The sequence below is a fragment of the Sturnira hondurensis genome, unplaced genomic scaffold (genome assembly GCF_014824575.4).
Source record: "Sturnira hondurensis isolate 20B ecotype Veracruz unplaced genomic scaffold, ASM1482457v3 Scaffold0008196, whole genome shotgun sequence".
Taxonomy (NCBI): Eukaryota; Metazoa; Chordata; class Mammalia; order Chiroptera; family Phyllostomidae; genus Sturnira; species Sturnira hondurensis.
The window spans coordinates 24,091,556-24,108,680 of NW_028080827.1; the positions used below are offsets into that span (position 1 = coordinate 24,091,556).

Sequence of the window (17,125 nt, forward strand, 5' to 3'; positions counted from 1 at the left end):
CAAATCATTATGCCCACTTTATTTTCTTAAAATCCTCTTTAAGCAAAGTATTATCTCCCATTATGTATAAAGAATCAGAGGTACCAAGAGATTAAGTGACTTACACAAAGCTAAGTTACTGGCACAATGTAATTCTTTTGATTTGAAGATGGGCTGAAAATAACCACAAGCTAAATATGAAAGGATATATATCCTTGATCAAGACTTAAGATCCTAGGACATTTTTACATAAACCTATTTCCAATCAGAATTAACAGAAAAGTAAATCCATTCCAAGAAAATGTATTTTTTAGTGATATTATAAATGTAATTTGAGAGTTTATGAGAAACCAGTTTATATTTAACTTACCTGCCAGGACACATTATTAATATTGAATACAAGATGAAAATGCAATTAACATAACACATATTAATAGTATCTTCAGGTCCAAAAAAATAACACCATAAATTCAACCTTTTTAAAAAGAGAACTTTTCATAAATTAAAAAAAATCTTTTGCACAAGTTTACTTACTTACTTCTCTAATTCTATGTCCAATCCAAGCCACTATTCTAAGCCTTTTTGTTTAATGTTTCTAAATCACATTTTTGTTAAAATAGTTTTGAGCAATGTATGGTTAAAATACTGAGATTACAAGATCAAGATATTAAGAGAATCATCTTAGGCCAACAAAATTTCATTCTTAATATTGGCAAATATCCCTTTATTGGACTATATATATCATTTCCAAATGTTTATTATCACTTATAAGTAACACTAAACAAAATAGCACAATGTATATATTCCTATGCTTTAAATACTAATACTAATGATTTCTATGCTTTAAATACAACTGAAGGCTTTAAATACAGCTAAATGCTATAAGCCAGGAATATATAACTACATGGAGAAATAAAACTACAATTACTGTACCTTGGGAACGCTTTCGTTTAAGACCTGCTGCTTCTGTACTCTCCTTATATCCTCTCCATTTGAACAGAAAAGGGAAGGAGAAGGGAGGGAGGTGGTAGACAACTAAGAAAGCAAAAACACTGAGCTTCAAAGTAAATTACAAATAGGTTTGCTATTTTGCCTTTCACTACTGTACTAACTTTAAAACATGAGTTGTATTTGACAAACATTATTCTAAATGTTTCATTTCTATAATTTCTAATTAAAGTCAGTGAAGTAAAATATTAGTTTAATGTTTATCAAATATATGCTCTACTTTTACTGAAAAAAGGCAAATGATATCTATATTTGTCACAAAAACAACTATGCAATCACCATTTTTAATGTCGCTGCATAAATAGAATAAAAAAAATAAAGCATGGCACTTCTGAATGTGCAAGAATTTTATAATCTCCATCTTTTTAATACTGAGGTTTACTCTCCCCAAGTTTGTGACTATGACAGCTAACAATTGATGTACAAATTGAGAATGCAATAAATCACATTTTAAATATTTAATGCAGCTCTCTTGAGAAGACCACAGTATACATTCCACCAGATGCTTTCGGTTACTGAAGTACACATAACGGAACCTTCCCACAGAATCACAATATCCTATCCACAACTCTGTTCAAGTTGTTAAAAGACTTAAGAATGAAACTTAAAAAAAGTAAAATTGGAAGCTCCATTTTTAATTCAGTTACTAATGACAGAACAGAAAAAGAGCACTAGTAAAAATATATGCTGTGATATCTTGTAAGCATGAAAAAGACCATACAGAGTAAAGCTAGACACAGACTTGATATTTGGCAATTCAGTAGACAACTTTAAAGTTGAAATTTCCCCTGTCAAATATTGCTCATTATATAATTTTTTATATTTTAAGCAATTATTTTAAAATCTGCTTGAACTTTACAAATCAATTTCTTAATAGTTCAGTTAATAAACCACAGAACCTTTATGACTGAGTTCAAATTTATTTTCTAATACATTTGATTTTCATCCTCACTCCCTTCTACATTAATGTGACATTCAAAGGTTAAATATTGCACAAACATGAAATATTTATTTCCTGTTGTACAAGGGAGAACCCTCCCCCCAAAGGGAATTTATAAACAAAATTGTATATTTATTCCTACATGTTTAAACTTTAGTCACCTTCACAGTACTCTTCATATGGTGCAATACACCTACTGATACTTTTTTTTCTCACTGCTCAGAAAAACTTTTGAACTCACTGATTTTGATGCCTTTCAGTACTTCTGCAACATTTTGTTTTACTTCTTCCAGACTGGCAAAATGTTTCCCCCTGAGGTCTTTTTTCACCAGGGGAAACAAAGAAGTCTCTTGGGGCAAGATCAGGTGAGTAGGGATGGTGGATCACAGGGGTCATGTCATGTTTGGTTAAAAATTGCTGAAGACTCAGTGCAGTGTGGGTAGATAAGCTGTAAATCACCCATCATAAAATGGGCAAACATGTTTAGAGTGTCTTCAAAAAACATTCACTGAAGCCAAAAACAGCCTCTCACCACCACACCTACTGGTACACTGATACAGATGGGTTCCTAGAACATTCACCTAGCGGGGGAAGCATGTATTAAAGAGGGCCTGCCCTCCAGAAGATAATTCCTTTTTTTGGAGGGGCCCCCCCTCATATAGTACTAGAAATATTCTTAAAAATCATTTGCATATATACAAATGAACTACATTTAAAGATTTATGCAATAAACATAATTAAGAAATGCTGAACTACATATAATTATGTATAATTAGATGGCTATAAAAATCAGATAAGGATTAAGAACTGGGTAGTTAATATCAGGATTATAAAAACATTGCATTGTCACAGAAGGGTGGAAAATGACACCTTAATTTTCTTCACTGAAAATATTTCTTTCTACATGTGCCTTATGGTTAGTTACTGAGGAATAAATGTACCACTTGTACAAAACATTTAAACAAAAAGAAATTCATTGGGAACAAGCTAACATATCCAAATAGATCAAACTGGCATAGATTTGAGACTTTATTACTCAAATAAACAAAACCTAAATTTTCTAAATCTATTAGTAAAACTAACACAAATCAATTCTATATCTACCAAAAGAAAATTAATGGGAGCCCTGGCTGGTGTGGCTCAGTGGACTGAGCGCCTGCCTGCAAACTAAAGGGTTGCCAGTTTGATTCCCAGTCAGGACAGATGCCTGGGTTGTGGGCCAGGTCCTCAGTAGGGGGCACATAAGAGACAACCACACAGATGTTTCTCTTCCTCTCTTGCTCTCTCTCTTTCCCTCTCTAAAAATAAAATAAATAAAATCTTAAAAAAGAAGAAGAAAATCAATGGGAAATATATGGACCCTTTGACTACACTGTAAAATTATGCAAATGCAAGAATATATAGAAAGGATCCATGGAAATGGACAATGGTGTGGGGATTGACTACGGAAGTGGGGGGCAAGGTGGAGGGGGGTGAAGGGGAAAAACTGGGACTACTGTAACAGCATAAACAATAAAACATAAAATAAAATTATGCAAATACTTTCAGAAAACTAGTCATGATACAAAACAGAAGGCTTTCCTTTCTAAAGAAATAGTATGAATTCAAAATTAAGAAAGGGCAAATACCCAATGTACTAAAAACAGAAGCATATTTATTAAAACATTTTTACCAAATTAGACATAGTTGTTTACCTTATTCTCAAATTTAATTCTTATTTTCACCTGAAAGTTATTTGTCCTATTTTCTCCAACATCCTGTTAGTATAGAGAGCTTAATTTTTTTCAACCCAAAGCATGCAAAAGTACAGAAGAGACAAAAAGGGTTTACTATCAGCCCAAACAGGGATCACTGTTAAAGGAAATCCAAATGCCAGAAAGCATTACTTTTTATCTTTTTCTAAAATAAAGTTTCAGTTAGGAATTGTCATGTTAACAAAAGTATACATAAAATCAAAACACAACTGAAAGTGCTTTTTAGATGCTGACATTTAATAAAAATTTTCTTTTATACATTCAAGTCCTATACAGAAGTGAAAGATTTCAAGTATAAATGTAGCATTTCCAATAAATTTCTTTACATAATTAAATTCTTGAAGAAACTTTCTTCAATATGTAAATTTGAAAGCACCAGAATATCAAAAAAGGGGACTGTTGATGATACACTCATACCTAGAATGGAACAACTCAGTAACTTCTCCCTTTACAAAAACTGGCAATCTGGAAGACCTCTCCTTCAGGGGAACTAGGCCTGCACATCTCAAACCTACCAGCTGTAATGAGAAAAGTCCTAACAATCTTCTTGGATTCCAGAGAAATTTAGATACATTTATAAAATTTAAATAACTAAGAACTAGACAGTGGGAATTCTCTAAACACCCCTCCCGCCCACTCCACCTTCCCTCCTGCCCCCAGTCTTCTTGACTTCTGAAATTCTACACTGATGTTTCGGGATATCACTGTCAAGCAAGTGTTAGGAATATACACTTTATATGCCAAATTGTTAAATACTGTAAATTCTTACAGATCTATCAACACCTGTACTGTCTGTAACAAAACCCCAAATTAGCTTCAACAGTACAAAGTCCATTTTTCACATTTCTATGTGTCTGTGATATTGTGTCGATAGAGTAGCTCTAGCAGATCACACACAGTCGGGTCCTGCATTTCTAACACATCTTGTCAGTGTCTTCCTTTTAGTTGGACTGTTTGTTCACTTACACGTATTTGCTATAGTTATTGATACAGAGAAATTTGGGTCTATCATTTCCCATTTATTTTTTTGTCCCATCTACACTTTGTTTTTTGTTTCTCCTTTCCTATGATTTTTTTTGGGGGAGGGTTAATTAAATAAATATATATATATTTTTTAATCCTCACTTGAGGACATTTTTTCCCACTGGTTTTAGAGCGAGGGGAAGAGCAAGAGAGAGAGGGGAAGAGAGGGGAAGCGAGAGAAAGAGAGAGAGAGAGAGAGAGAGTGAGAGAGAGAGAAACACTGATTAGCTGCCTCCCATATGTACCCAGACCCATGAGTGTAAGTACCTGGACTGGGGATCAAATCACAACCTAGGTATGTGCCCTGGCCAGGAACTGAACCTGCAACCCTTCAGTTATGGGATGATGTTCCAACGAACTGAGTACACAGGCCAGGGCTAAATATTTTTTACTATTTTATTTTAATTACTCTACAGTTTTTTAAAACTTTTTATTATGAAATAATTTTAGACTTAAGCTGCAAAAATAGTACAGAGAGTTATATCCTTCATCCAGCTTCCCCTAATGTTAGCATACCTACAGTACAATTACGAAAACTAAGAAATTAACATTAGTATAATACTATCAACTAAAATATCGACTTTATTCAGATTTCTCCAGTTTTATTCATGTTCTTTTTGTTCTAGGATTCAACCCAGGGCACTATGGTGCATTTTGTTGTTATGTTTCCATAGTCTCCTCTAAACTCTGACAAATTCCTTAATCTTTCCTTGTCTTTCATGACATTGACACTTTAAAAAATTTCAGTTTTTTAAGGGTGTAACTGACCAAACATTCAAAGCGTACACCATGGTGATGGTGTACATTGTGACAGGGTCCCCTCCATCTAGTTAATTATGAGCTTACATACCACTTCTGAAGAGTATTAGTCAGTTATTTTGCAGAACGTCCCTCATTTTGAATTCATCTGTTTTCTCACAAATAAACTGAGGTTATATATTTTCTGGCCAGAGTGAGGTGCAGACTGACCCTTTCAGCTCAAATATTTTTTTTACTAATTCCTACTCTTTATAGATAAAGTGTAAAATGAGTAAAACACTAATCTAGTTACTAAGTTGAAGTATTTACAGAACTATGTATTTGAAAGACTGATTTTTATTTGTATGATTCATCCCCAGTGAAACTCCAGGCTTTCATTTGTTTAGCTGTTAGATAAATATCTCCTAGCCTAGGAGGCGGAGTGAAAAGATGACCCACTTTTATTTTAACTCTCAGAAAAAATGAAATTTAGATTCAAGTATCTAAATCACAAATTTCTGTTTATGGGCTAAAAAAGTTACGCTAAACTTTATCAATCTACTTAATACAATGTTTATTTGGAGATTAGTAGGAAAATTAATTAAGAAGAAAATATTAAACATATCCAATATACTTGTGGCAATAGTTACCCTGACCAAAATACAGATAAGATCAGAAAAAGGAATTAGTACTTTAATGCCTTTCAAGGCAAGAACATTGTTTAGTTTTTTAGAAATTCCCCACAACACTTAATAAGAGTTCCTAAATAATATATTTTAAAATGTTTTCAATAATTAAATGAAATTTTCCCAGAAAGCGTCACCTGAATCACCTACTACACCCTAATCACAAACTCTCTTTATTCCAAATTTCTTTTCAGAATGTATAATATTCACTATCTACTGTGTTATCTTGAACTTACTCTTTGTAACTGTTCTTAACTGCAGTCTTCCCCTCCTGGGCAAGGCTTAAAATTCCTTGAGGGTAAAAACCCTGTCTATTTCTTTCATAAAAGTACCTGGAATACAGTATTATCTGCACATGAAAGCAGTCAAAAATCTCCTGGTAATATGAGGAGTCAAGGCTTTATCATATATACAGGGGAAAATTTAGGTCAAAAGGCCCCCTCCCCTGCCCTCAGCCTGAAATTAATGAAACATGCAATTTGAGAAGCTTGGAGATAAGAAACAAAATAATAGATTATAATTTTTTATCTTTGTAGTTATGGTAAATTTGAGTCATTTTTCTAACAATGGTAGCTTTTTAGACAACAGATGTTCTTTCCTTAAGACGAGTTATAATTTTCAAATGCACTACCAAATTTCCCATGATTTTCAAAGTAAATGTCACATTTTAATACATAAATGCATGTTTTACATAATACTGAATAACAAATAATTAGAAATTTATGACGACAGTGTGTATGTATACTGAATTGAACTTATAATCTTTGCTAATAATATAACATGCTGATATTTTACCTATATGCCATAGTATATTTTAAAAAATAACATTTTCTGACCTAGCTGGTGTGGCTCAGTGGATTGAGTGCTGGCCTGCAAACCAAAGGGTCACTGGTCCAATTCCCAGTCCAGGGCACATGCCTGGGTTGTGGGCCAGGTCCCCAGTAGGGAGCATGTGAGAAGCAAACCACACATTGATGTTTCTCTCCCTCTCTTTCTTCCTCCTCTTCCCCTCTAAAAATAAATAAATAAGACCTCTAAAATAAATAAATAAATAAATAAAATTCTTTTTTTTTTTTTACTTTATTATTTTAGAGAGGGAGAGAGGGAGGGGGTGGGGGGAGAGAGAGAAGGAGGGAGAAACATCAATTTGCTTTTCTATTTGTTTATGCACTCATTGGTTGCTTCTTGTATGTGCCCTGACAGGAGACAGAACCAGCAACCTCAGCCTAGCGGCACTCTAACCAAGAGCCACACAGCCAGGGCTACATTTTTTTTTTAATGAATTTCAAAGAATGATCATTTTGAAAGAGTACAGTGCAAAAGTGTTTTAACAGTTTAACAATTTCTTGTTATTACTAACTAGAATCTTACCACTCTCTGTATCCTTAAAGCTGGCAAAGATTATACATCCTAGATTGATACTCTGGAATTGACGTATACACTCAAAGGCATAATGAAAATAGACTCACAACTCAAAACAAAATAAACCATGTTCTATATAATCTTATTTAAATGACTGGCTCAAGAAATTAGGGCACTTTGAGGAAAATTGAAGTATTGTGCTACATTTAACATGTTAATAGGGAGATGTAAAGAGGACATGTAAAATTCTAAATTTTACTGTAACATAAACAAGATTCCCAGTAGGTGGAATCTAGAGATGATACAGAGCTGACAATGAACCACTTCCAGAGGATAAATTAGCAAGTGGGCAAAAAAAACCAAAACAAAACCATATGAACACAGATTGAGAAAAAGAAACAATCTACTTTTATTTTTATTATTCATACTCATCCGTTTTTCTTCTTCAAGCTCTTGGGTTTTATTTTTCATGCATCAGCAGTAAAAAATTTGGATGGGTAAACTGGATTTGTTAAGGCGAATTGCCATTTTTGAGGCAAGACTTAAGGAGAATTAATAGAAAGGAAAATATCCAGAATTCAGCCACCCCCAGTAGCAATGAAATGAAGATAAAAAGTTCAATCCTTCAAATACCATACAGTACACTTTTGTGCTATTTTGGTAGTGGTGATGATAGGCTACGAAATATTTTGGTCACTAATAAAAGATCAAAGATATATAAAATTTATTATTTGTGCTGTAACTGATAAATGTTGTCAGTTATTGTCTCTACCATAATCTGCAGAAATACAGATACAGCTCTCTGCTCTGTAGATACTGAACTGTTCTTTATATGCTGATATGTAAAAACCTTGACCTTGGATTTTATACTGAAATAAGTACATATTCAACTCTGTAGATTAGGAAAATGGGATTATTTAAAGTTCTTAGAGTATGGTATCTAGCACATAACAGACTATTATTATACATAGTCATCAGACCTAATAGCCAATATTCAGAAGCCACAAGTTTCCTCAATTTTGTACACTTTAAATGAACTAGATACAAAAGACATTTTAAATTGGTACAAGCTAAACTATACAGTTGCATTGCCTCTGTGTGTGTGTGTGTGTGTGTGTGTGTGTGTTCAGGAAGAGAAAATAAGGTGGAAGAGCGAGAAAAGATTTGGGATGTTACTAACAATAAGAAAAAAACAAGTCAACTTAAAGCTTACTGTTTTGCCATTAACTATGTTCTATAAACAATTACTTCCAACCACAAAATTCCTGTCTTCCAAGCTGCATTCTGTGAATTACTTTATCAATATTAGGTTTTTCTGCTTTGAAGATATTTAAGAGGGGAAGGAAAAAAATCACTTAATTCAGTATATTTAGTAGAGTTTGCCAAGAAACCTCCCAAATAAAGGTAAGCATAGATGAAGAAATGCTCAAAAAATTAGAGAAATTTACAAATTCTAATTCACCTGTACTGTTATACTCACCAGAATAGTTGATCCCACTGCCTGCAGTAAATGGAACAACAGAAGTATTTTTAACTTTAGCACACATTTAGAATTTTACTCAAGATCAGACATAAAAGAATATAGTAATTCTGGCTATTATATAACACATTCAAATGCTGAATAAGAACATGTAAACTGTTTAAAATTAAAAGTTGATATGGTTATATACATGGAGACATCTAAGCAATAGAAATTAAAGTTTTTCTTAAACTTACACAAAAGAAATTAAAGTTTTTCTTAAACTGCAGGAAAAGAATCTACCTTAAAATATTAACAAAACTGCTCTTTGACATAATGACAATTTTTCTTTAATAACTAAAAACTACTGAAAAGAATGAATTCAGAGAGCGTATTAACAATTTGTCATTTATAATAAATCAAGTTTATTCCATTAAACGTACAGATTAAGTAAAATAAAAATTGAGATAGTTCAGAAATTCATAGACATGTTGTTTTATAATAATTATCAAATGTTTAAAATAATGAGTTTTATAAATTCTAACATCCCTAAAATTACTATGTCAAACTTAGAAACAATTCTAAACTTTATCAATAGCTTATTTGGTTTACATAACATGTTAAATGTATTAATCGGTCTTACCGTCTTTTCCTTCTATGGGTTTTGACATTTCAATATCAAAACTTTCTTGCATCTGCTGACCTCTAAAACAGTTGAGATGTTCTTGCTCAATTAAATTACTTTCTTCTTCTTCTAGAGGCTGCCAAGTACCATCAATAAACCACTGTCCACGCATTACTGGTATTTTATCAGATTCTAAAAAGAGAAATCATAGAATATATTTTAGGATCCAACTTTCTGTAAAGAGACATAGTAATTACAATTTCATGTTTGCTACTGCTGTGGCAAAAGCAAACTTTTATGACTGAAGTTTTCAACTTCAGATTTGAAGCCACAGGATATAATTTTTCTCAGCATATGATTTTGCTTGTATTAAATATAATACATAAAAGTTCCTTTGGGGACTTTCCCCAAGATGGAGGCATAGGTGGAAACACTGTGCCTTCTCCCACAACCAAGTTTGAATACAACAAAAGTTTTGGAGAACTAGGACACACCCAAAGACCAGAAAACGGAATTATATGGAAGTCCAACAACTACGAACCGTTCAACGGGGATGGTAAGAGAGGCGGAGCCAGCAGCAGAGCTGCGCCGGGCAGGACAGATTCCCCCGACCTAGGCACGCAGGCAGCCTGGAACCAGTCGGGGTGTGGGGCAGACTGACCGCAGTCACACATTCGTGCACAGTGAGACGGACCACGCAGGCCCCAGGGGGCGAACCCAGTGGTGGAGGGCTGACAGCGGTGACACACTTGCGTGCAGTGGAACGAAACGCTTGGGCCTGGTGACGGTGGTGGTGGGGGTCTCGGCGGCAGGCGGCAGAGGGAAGCCATTGTCCCTCTTTGACCCCGCCCCCACATACAACGTCACAACCCAGCGACTTAGTTGCCCTGCTCTAGTAAACACTTTAGGACTCCGATCCTGCTACAGAACAGGCACGAACAGCCCAAAAGATGGCGCAAGAAGAACTCAAAGCCCCAGAGCCAATAACTCTAAGCGACCGAGAAACTGCCAGCCTCTCAGATGCACAGTTCAAGACACTATTTGTCAGGATGCTCACAGAATTGGTAGATTATAGTCACAAATTAGAGGAACACAGTCACAAATTAGAGGAGCATATGAAGGCTAAACTAATTGAAATGAAGGGAGATGTCCAGGAAACCAATAGTGATGGAAAGGAAACGGGGACTCAAATCAATGGAATGGACCAGAAGGAAGAACGAAACATCCCACCAGAAAGGAATGAAGAAATGAGAATTCAAAAAAATGAGGAGAGGCTTAGGAACCTCCAGGACATCTTTAAACATTCCAACATCCGGATTATAGGGGTACCAGAAGGGGGAAAGAAACAGCCACAAGTGGAAAACTTATTTGACCAAATAATAAAGGAGAACTTCCCCAGTCTGGCAAAGGAAATAGACTTCCAGGAAATCCAGGAAGCTCAGAGAGTGCCAAAGAAGTTGGACCCAAGAAGGAACACACTAAGGCACATCATAATTACATTAGCCAAGACTAAAATGAAGGAGAGAATCCTAGAAGCAGCAAGAGATAAGGGGATAGTCACCTACAAAGGAGTACCCATCAGACTGTCAGCGGATTTCTCAAAAGAGACCTTACAGGCAAGAAGGGGCTGGAAAGAAGTATTCCAAGTCATGAAATCCAAAGACCTACAGCCAAGATTGCTTTATCCAGCAAAACTTTCATTTAGAATGGAAGGACAGATAAAGTGCTTCTCAGATAAGGTCAAGTTCAAGGAGTTCATCATCACCAAGCCCTTATTATATGAAATGCTAAAGGGACTTATATAAGAAAAAGAAGATGAAAAATATGAACAGTGAAAGGACAGCAAACACACAGTTATTAACAACCACACCTAAAACAAAAGCAAACCAAGAGGACAGCTAGATCAGGAGTGGAACCATAGAAATGAAGAACACATGGAGGGTTAGAAACAGGGGGGTAGAGGAGAAGGGGGGGAGAAGGCACAGAAAATAGCATAGATGGTAGGTAGAAAATAGATAGGGGGGAGGGCGAGAATAGTGGGGGAAATATAGAATCTAAAGAAATTGAGACACGTGGTTATAAACTAAGGGGGGAGAATAGTGGGGGAGGGAGTGTGTGGGTGGAGGGGAATAAAGGGGGGGGAATAGAACAACTGTAATGGTATAATCAATAAAATATATTTTAAAAAAAGTTCCTTTGGCATTAGAAAGGTAGATGAGTAGTCATCTACATAACTGAAGTCCTGAGTAACCACAATTAGTAGGCTAAGGAAGTAAGACAGGTTGCATGCAAGACTGCTTTTCAATGTGTTAGAAAATATTGGTATGAAACTCCCAGAGTAGTTTAGTAATAATGTGTGTGATTGTCAGGTGTTGTACTTTTCAGGGCTACCTTGGAGGTTGGTTATAGGCTCCCAGTTAACAGAGTAACAGAAACCTTTAATTACAGTTAATACCTCAACTTTTAGAAAACACTGAAAAACACTTTCTTGAATAACTAAATGATTCTTTGATTGAATACTGTTCTATAAGCCTAAGACTTCTAGTTACTATTTATTTATTTATTTAAATAAACAACTATTAGCTAAGCTGTCTTGAATTCTTCATATTTTTTAAGAAATAAAGCAAAAATAAAACGGAATTAACAAATCCCTAAAAATGAACAGCAAAATAAAACAAAGAAACTTATGTAGCAAGTTGATGATTTAACCACATAAACAAAAATTGCTTCAAATAGTTTATTTAAAACAGTAATTCATACATATATACTAGGCTAATATGGCATGGACAAAAAATGCAAACATCTTAAACCTTTTACGGTACCTGCACCATTTATAATTATTAATAATTTATAATATTGGTATTATTTCAAAATGTAGGTTAACTATATTGACTTTGTTAATATTATTTAGAACGAAGATTTGTAGCACAAGAAAAAACAGATACAAATATAAAAGTCAGAGAAATGGCAACTGTGTACCTTTAAATTTTAATTAGAAATTTCACCATGAACTAATGATATCTTTTCTCTTTAAAAAATGCCCCAAGCTTTTCCACTGTTAAGGCCTAGAAACAAAGACCAACCTAGTATAAGTGAATACTCCTGACATAAAGACTGTTATTGTTAAATATAATTTTCCACCACACACACACAGACACAAATCCTTAAAAAAATGGCTAATTTCAAGTTTGCAATAGGAAATTAACAAGATGGTTCTGAAAAATCTTCTTGTACCAGACTAGTATTGTGATGTATTCAAAATCTATTATGTGTTTCTACTTCTTCTGGCATACAGTTGATCCTCAAACAACATGAGTTCGAACTGCATGGGCCCACTTACACATATTTTCTGTATTCCTCTTAAAGTAGCTTTGTATGGCATTAAACTTATTTCTATTCCTTATCATTTTATGGATAGAGTTCTTAGTTCAAGAGTGCTTCATCCTCTGGCTGGTATGGCTCAGTGGACTGAGTGGCTGACCAGTGAACCAAGGGTCACAGTCAGTGTACATGCTTGTGCTTTGGGCCAGGTCCCCAATAGGAGGGGCACAGGAGGTAACCACACACTGTTTCTCTCCCTCTCTTTCTCCCTCCCTTCTCCTCTCCCTAGAAATAAATAAAATAAAACCTAAAAAAAAAAAAAGCTTCTGCTGGTTAGTAGGAGCAGCAGTTTTAATGGATGATGTGGTGGTAGTGGGTGGGTGGGTTTGGAACCTGTGTGCCTTGTTTCTCTTTCATTTACCTAAATTTTCTCCTTCCTTCTTTCCTCTCACTGCCAAGGTGCCCCCTATCTCTATCCTCTCTCCCAAGGGGAATGTTTCTCTGACGTTGCTACTCATGGCCCCTCTCACTTTCACACCCCTTCCCTCCAGCTGGTGCTATGAATCACTAGGTCCCAAGCCTGTGTTCACATTTTGCCATCTGTGTAAGGGAAGTTTTCTTTTGGGAATAATTTTGTTTGCATTTCATTTTAACCACTGATCTCCTCTCTTCTTTTTCACTGTCTCTTAATTAAGCAGTTCTTTGTCCTACTCTCCAGACTCAGAGATTTGGAGAAGCAACAAGAGCTGTTGTAATTTCCTGTTTCTTCACAAATTCATGGTATTGTCTATCCTACAGTAATGCTGAAAGTGTGAGTGATGTATGATTTGTATGAATACCATATTTTGCCATGTATAATGCACACTTTTTTGCCCAAATTTTTTAGGGAAAAATATGGGAGTGCATTATACATGGGTAGTACCTGAAATACCTTGTATCTGTTCTTGTGTTTTGTAATTATTTGTTACATAAAATTTCTTGTACCACAATATGTTCAAAAATAAATGCTAAAATTCCTTTATAATACAAAAACCAAGTATCTAGCTGTAAATAAATATATATATATAATTGAATTAAAAAATTAAAACAAAAGATTTTTCCCCTGAAAGTTTGGGCCAAAAACATGGGTGCGCACCATACACTGGGACGAATTATACATGGCAAACATGGTGCGTGCACGTGTTTGGTTCTTTTAGGTCTTCTTCCAGCTTTTTGGGAAGACGAATGCAGAGATTTAGATTTAGACAGTTGCCTTTATCTTCCAGACCCAAAAGCTCATCTCACTTAATACATTTAATTTTGACAGTAATCTTAAAAGATAGCTTTAATTATCCTAGTTTTACAAAGGAGTAAGCTGAGTCTTAGTGAAACTAAGTAACTGCCCAAAGGCATAAAGCTAAGTAACATGAGAACAAAGATTCCAACTAAAGTCTGACTCCAAAGTTCATTCAAACTTTACCCACTACACAATGCAACCTATATTCTCAAATAGGGGAAGTCCCCTTTTAACCCTCTCCCAAAGAAAAACAGGCTATTTAGAGGTGCTGGAGATTTTTAAATAGATAGTTTAGGAACTTTCACACTGCCAGTCTAATATGAACCTTAAAAACCAGAGCCAACCATCCCTCCCCATAAAAATGATGGAAGTTTTTAAAAACAGTAAAAACAAGTTTATAGCTCCCATCTGCACTCCCAAGTCTTTTCTTTGCTTGAACTTAATCCAAACATGTGTTCTTCTGATAGATGTTCAGGCCTCTATCTTAACTTGAACTCTTAGACCCAAATATTCAACTGCCAATTAAATATCTCCTAGTAATCAACAGTTACCAAAACAGCAAATAGTTACAGAAAAAGTACACTAAGTTCTGGCAGAAAATAAAACAACAAAACACAACCACGCTACTCTACCCGTATCCCCTATCACAGGGAATGGTATGTGGATAGCATTCAGCCAGTCACCGGAGAAAGAAATCTGGATGTCATCCAACATGTCTCCTGAGCTCAAAGGTTTCCTAGATACTGGACATTAAGTACTGTTGATTGTATCTTCTAAATCACCCTAATCCCTTACTCATCAGGCCTACAGTCAATGCCTGAGTTCACATTCTCATCATTTCTACCTGTTTTATTTCAGAAACTTCCTCCCTAGCTTCAACTGTGCAACTTTCACCGCCACCAAATGCCCACTCGAAAGCATGCATACAAGTACATGCAATACATACACATACAGATTCCTCTGTCTTACTCTCTCCTCTTTAGACATTCAATCCATCTTTTGTAGGGCTCTCAGAGAACCTTTCTAATACCCCAAGTCATCTTATCCTAGTACTTAAATTCTTTTATAACTTCTCATTGCCCTCCAGATAAACTGAGTTTCTTAGGATGGTTTATAAGCTCTTTACGATCTTTCCTTGGAATACCTCTTCATATATCAATGCTACTTTAGGTATATTTTCAAACTAATATCTGAATGTTTATCATGAACCAGACACTAGAGCAGGCTCTGGGGATACATAAGATAACGTTGATGACCCCTGTGCTTTCCATGTTGACAAGTTCAAGTCCCTGAATGCGTCATGTTGAGTTGTACTTCCGTATCCTGCATATACTGTTCCTTCTACCTGGGATACTCTTCCCCATTTTCTTCATTTAGCTAACTTCTATACTTCTCTCCTTCAGGAAGCCTTTCGTCACTGTCCCTTCTCTGTGATTTCAATGAATTAATTCTGCACATACTTATCTGTATTTATCTTACTGTATTCCGTTTAGTCTTCTTCACTTCTGTGGGATCCCTGGATGTGGGTACAATGTCTCTAAAAGATAAGCACCTACCATAAAGTATGAGTGCAATAAAAGGATGTTTAGGTGGGTGGGCTGGGATGGGAGTAAAAGACAGAAAACTGCACTTGAACAACAATTAAAATTTTTTTAAAAAGGATGTTGAAAGTTGCTGCACAGGATATATCTCACTCTGCATTACTCCACTGGTTGGTAGGTTTCAAAGACTGAGCACTATCTTTAGTACTCCAAACTGGGCCTTCCTCAGTGAGCGGTGCTTGCTTATCTGCTTAGGTGGGTTCATGCCGCAGGGTGTGTCATCCATTAACATTCTATTTTCTGATAATTATCTGATTCAGAGGAAAGAGTCTTTTTTCCAAGAATAAAAAAGTGGGATTGTGGGGGGGGGGGTGAACATTTTGTTTAAGGAGGACACATACAGAAAGAGTGCAAATCATAAGCATATAGCTAAATAGCTTTTTACAAAAAAAGGTAAAAAGTGTTAACTAGGTAAAGGTGTTAACTACACCCAGATCAAAAAAAGAGAACATTGTAAACACTTCGGAAGGCGCCTTCTCTCATCTCCCTTCCAAGTGCTAAACCCTCAACCCTCACAAAGGTAAACAATCATAACATTTGGCACCAAAGATTAGTTTTACTTTTAATAATTTATACAGTGAAATCATATTTCTTACCTTTTTATTTGGCTTCTTTGGATTAGCATTATGTTAGCAGGTGAGTATCAGATAGTTGAGAGCTATGTTCTTTGTCTAGCTACTTCTACCATGAAAACAATTGTAAATAATAGAGACATCAGCTAATAAATACCTAATTATATGATACAATAGATATTAAATCATCAAGTCAATAACCAATCTCTATAGGGATCAAACTCTAATGCTGGGAAACCACCATAAATGGGCTTTGGTCATATAAAGGAAGAGCACTCTATTTTGAATGGGAGACGATTGCCCCAACCTCTCCAATATAAATATCCTTCTCACCCTGGCTCAGGCTCAGAATACCCCATGCTAGGCTGCCCTCATAACCATACACACTCTTAACCCCACTTAAGCTCTGACATCCCACAGTAGGCCATCATCCTTTGCGGCTGCCCTACTCACCCCACTTGGCCTCCCATGTCCCATACTAGGCTGCTTCTCATAAGGATACCTCTTCACCCAACCCCATGCCAGACTATTCCTATTACATGGGAGGAGAAAGAGAGAAAGGCTAGTGTAAAGGTTCTCAACCCAGGATGATTTTGTCTTCCAGGGGACATTTGGCAATGTTTGAAGACATTTTTGATTGTCGTAACTGGGGGTGGTGATAGTGGTAGTGCTACCAGCATCTAGGCCAGGGATGTTGCTAAACACCTGACAATGCACAGAACAGCTCTCCCCACTCCGCCCCATCCTGCCTAGCAACAATAAATTATCTGACCCAAAACAT

At 35.6% G+C, this 17,125-nt stretch overlaps 1 protein-coding gene across 6 annotated transcripts in view; it reads right to left on the minus strand.

Moving 5' to 3' along the window:
• The window catches only part of DDHD1 (DDHD domain containing 1), an 84,893-nt gene that overhangs the window by 47,618 nt on the left and 20,150 nt on the right, over nt 1–17,125 (minus strand). For 2 of the 6 annotated variants that reach the window (XM_037054329.1, XM_037054328.1), the window contains exons 2-4: nt 9,593–9,766; nt 8,971–8,991; nt 913–1,014 (exon numbers count right to left, since the gene is read on the minus strand). In XM_037054329.1, the coding sequence (XP_036910224.1) occupies nt 913–1,014; nt 8,971–8,991; nt 9,593–9,766 (297 nt within the window). The remainder of the gene's footprint in view (nt 1–912; nt 1,015–8,970; nt 8,992–9,592; nt 9,767–17,125) is intronic. The other 4 variants (XM_037054332.1, XM_037054330.1, XM_037054334.1 and 1 more) reach the window with 2 other exon arrangements.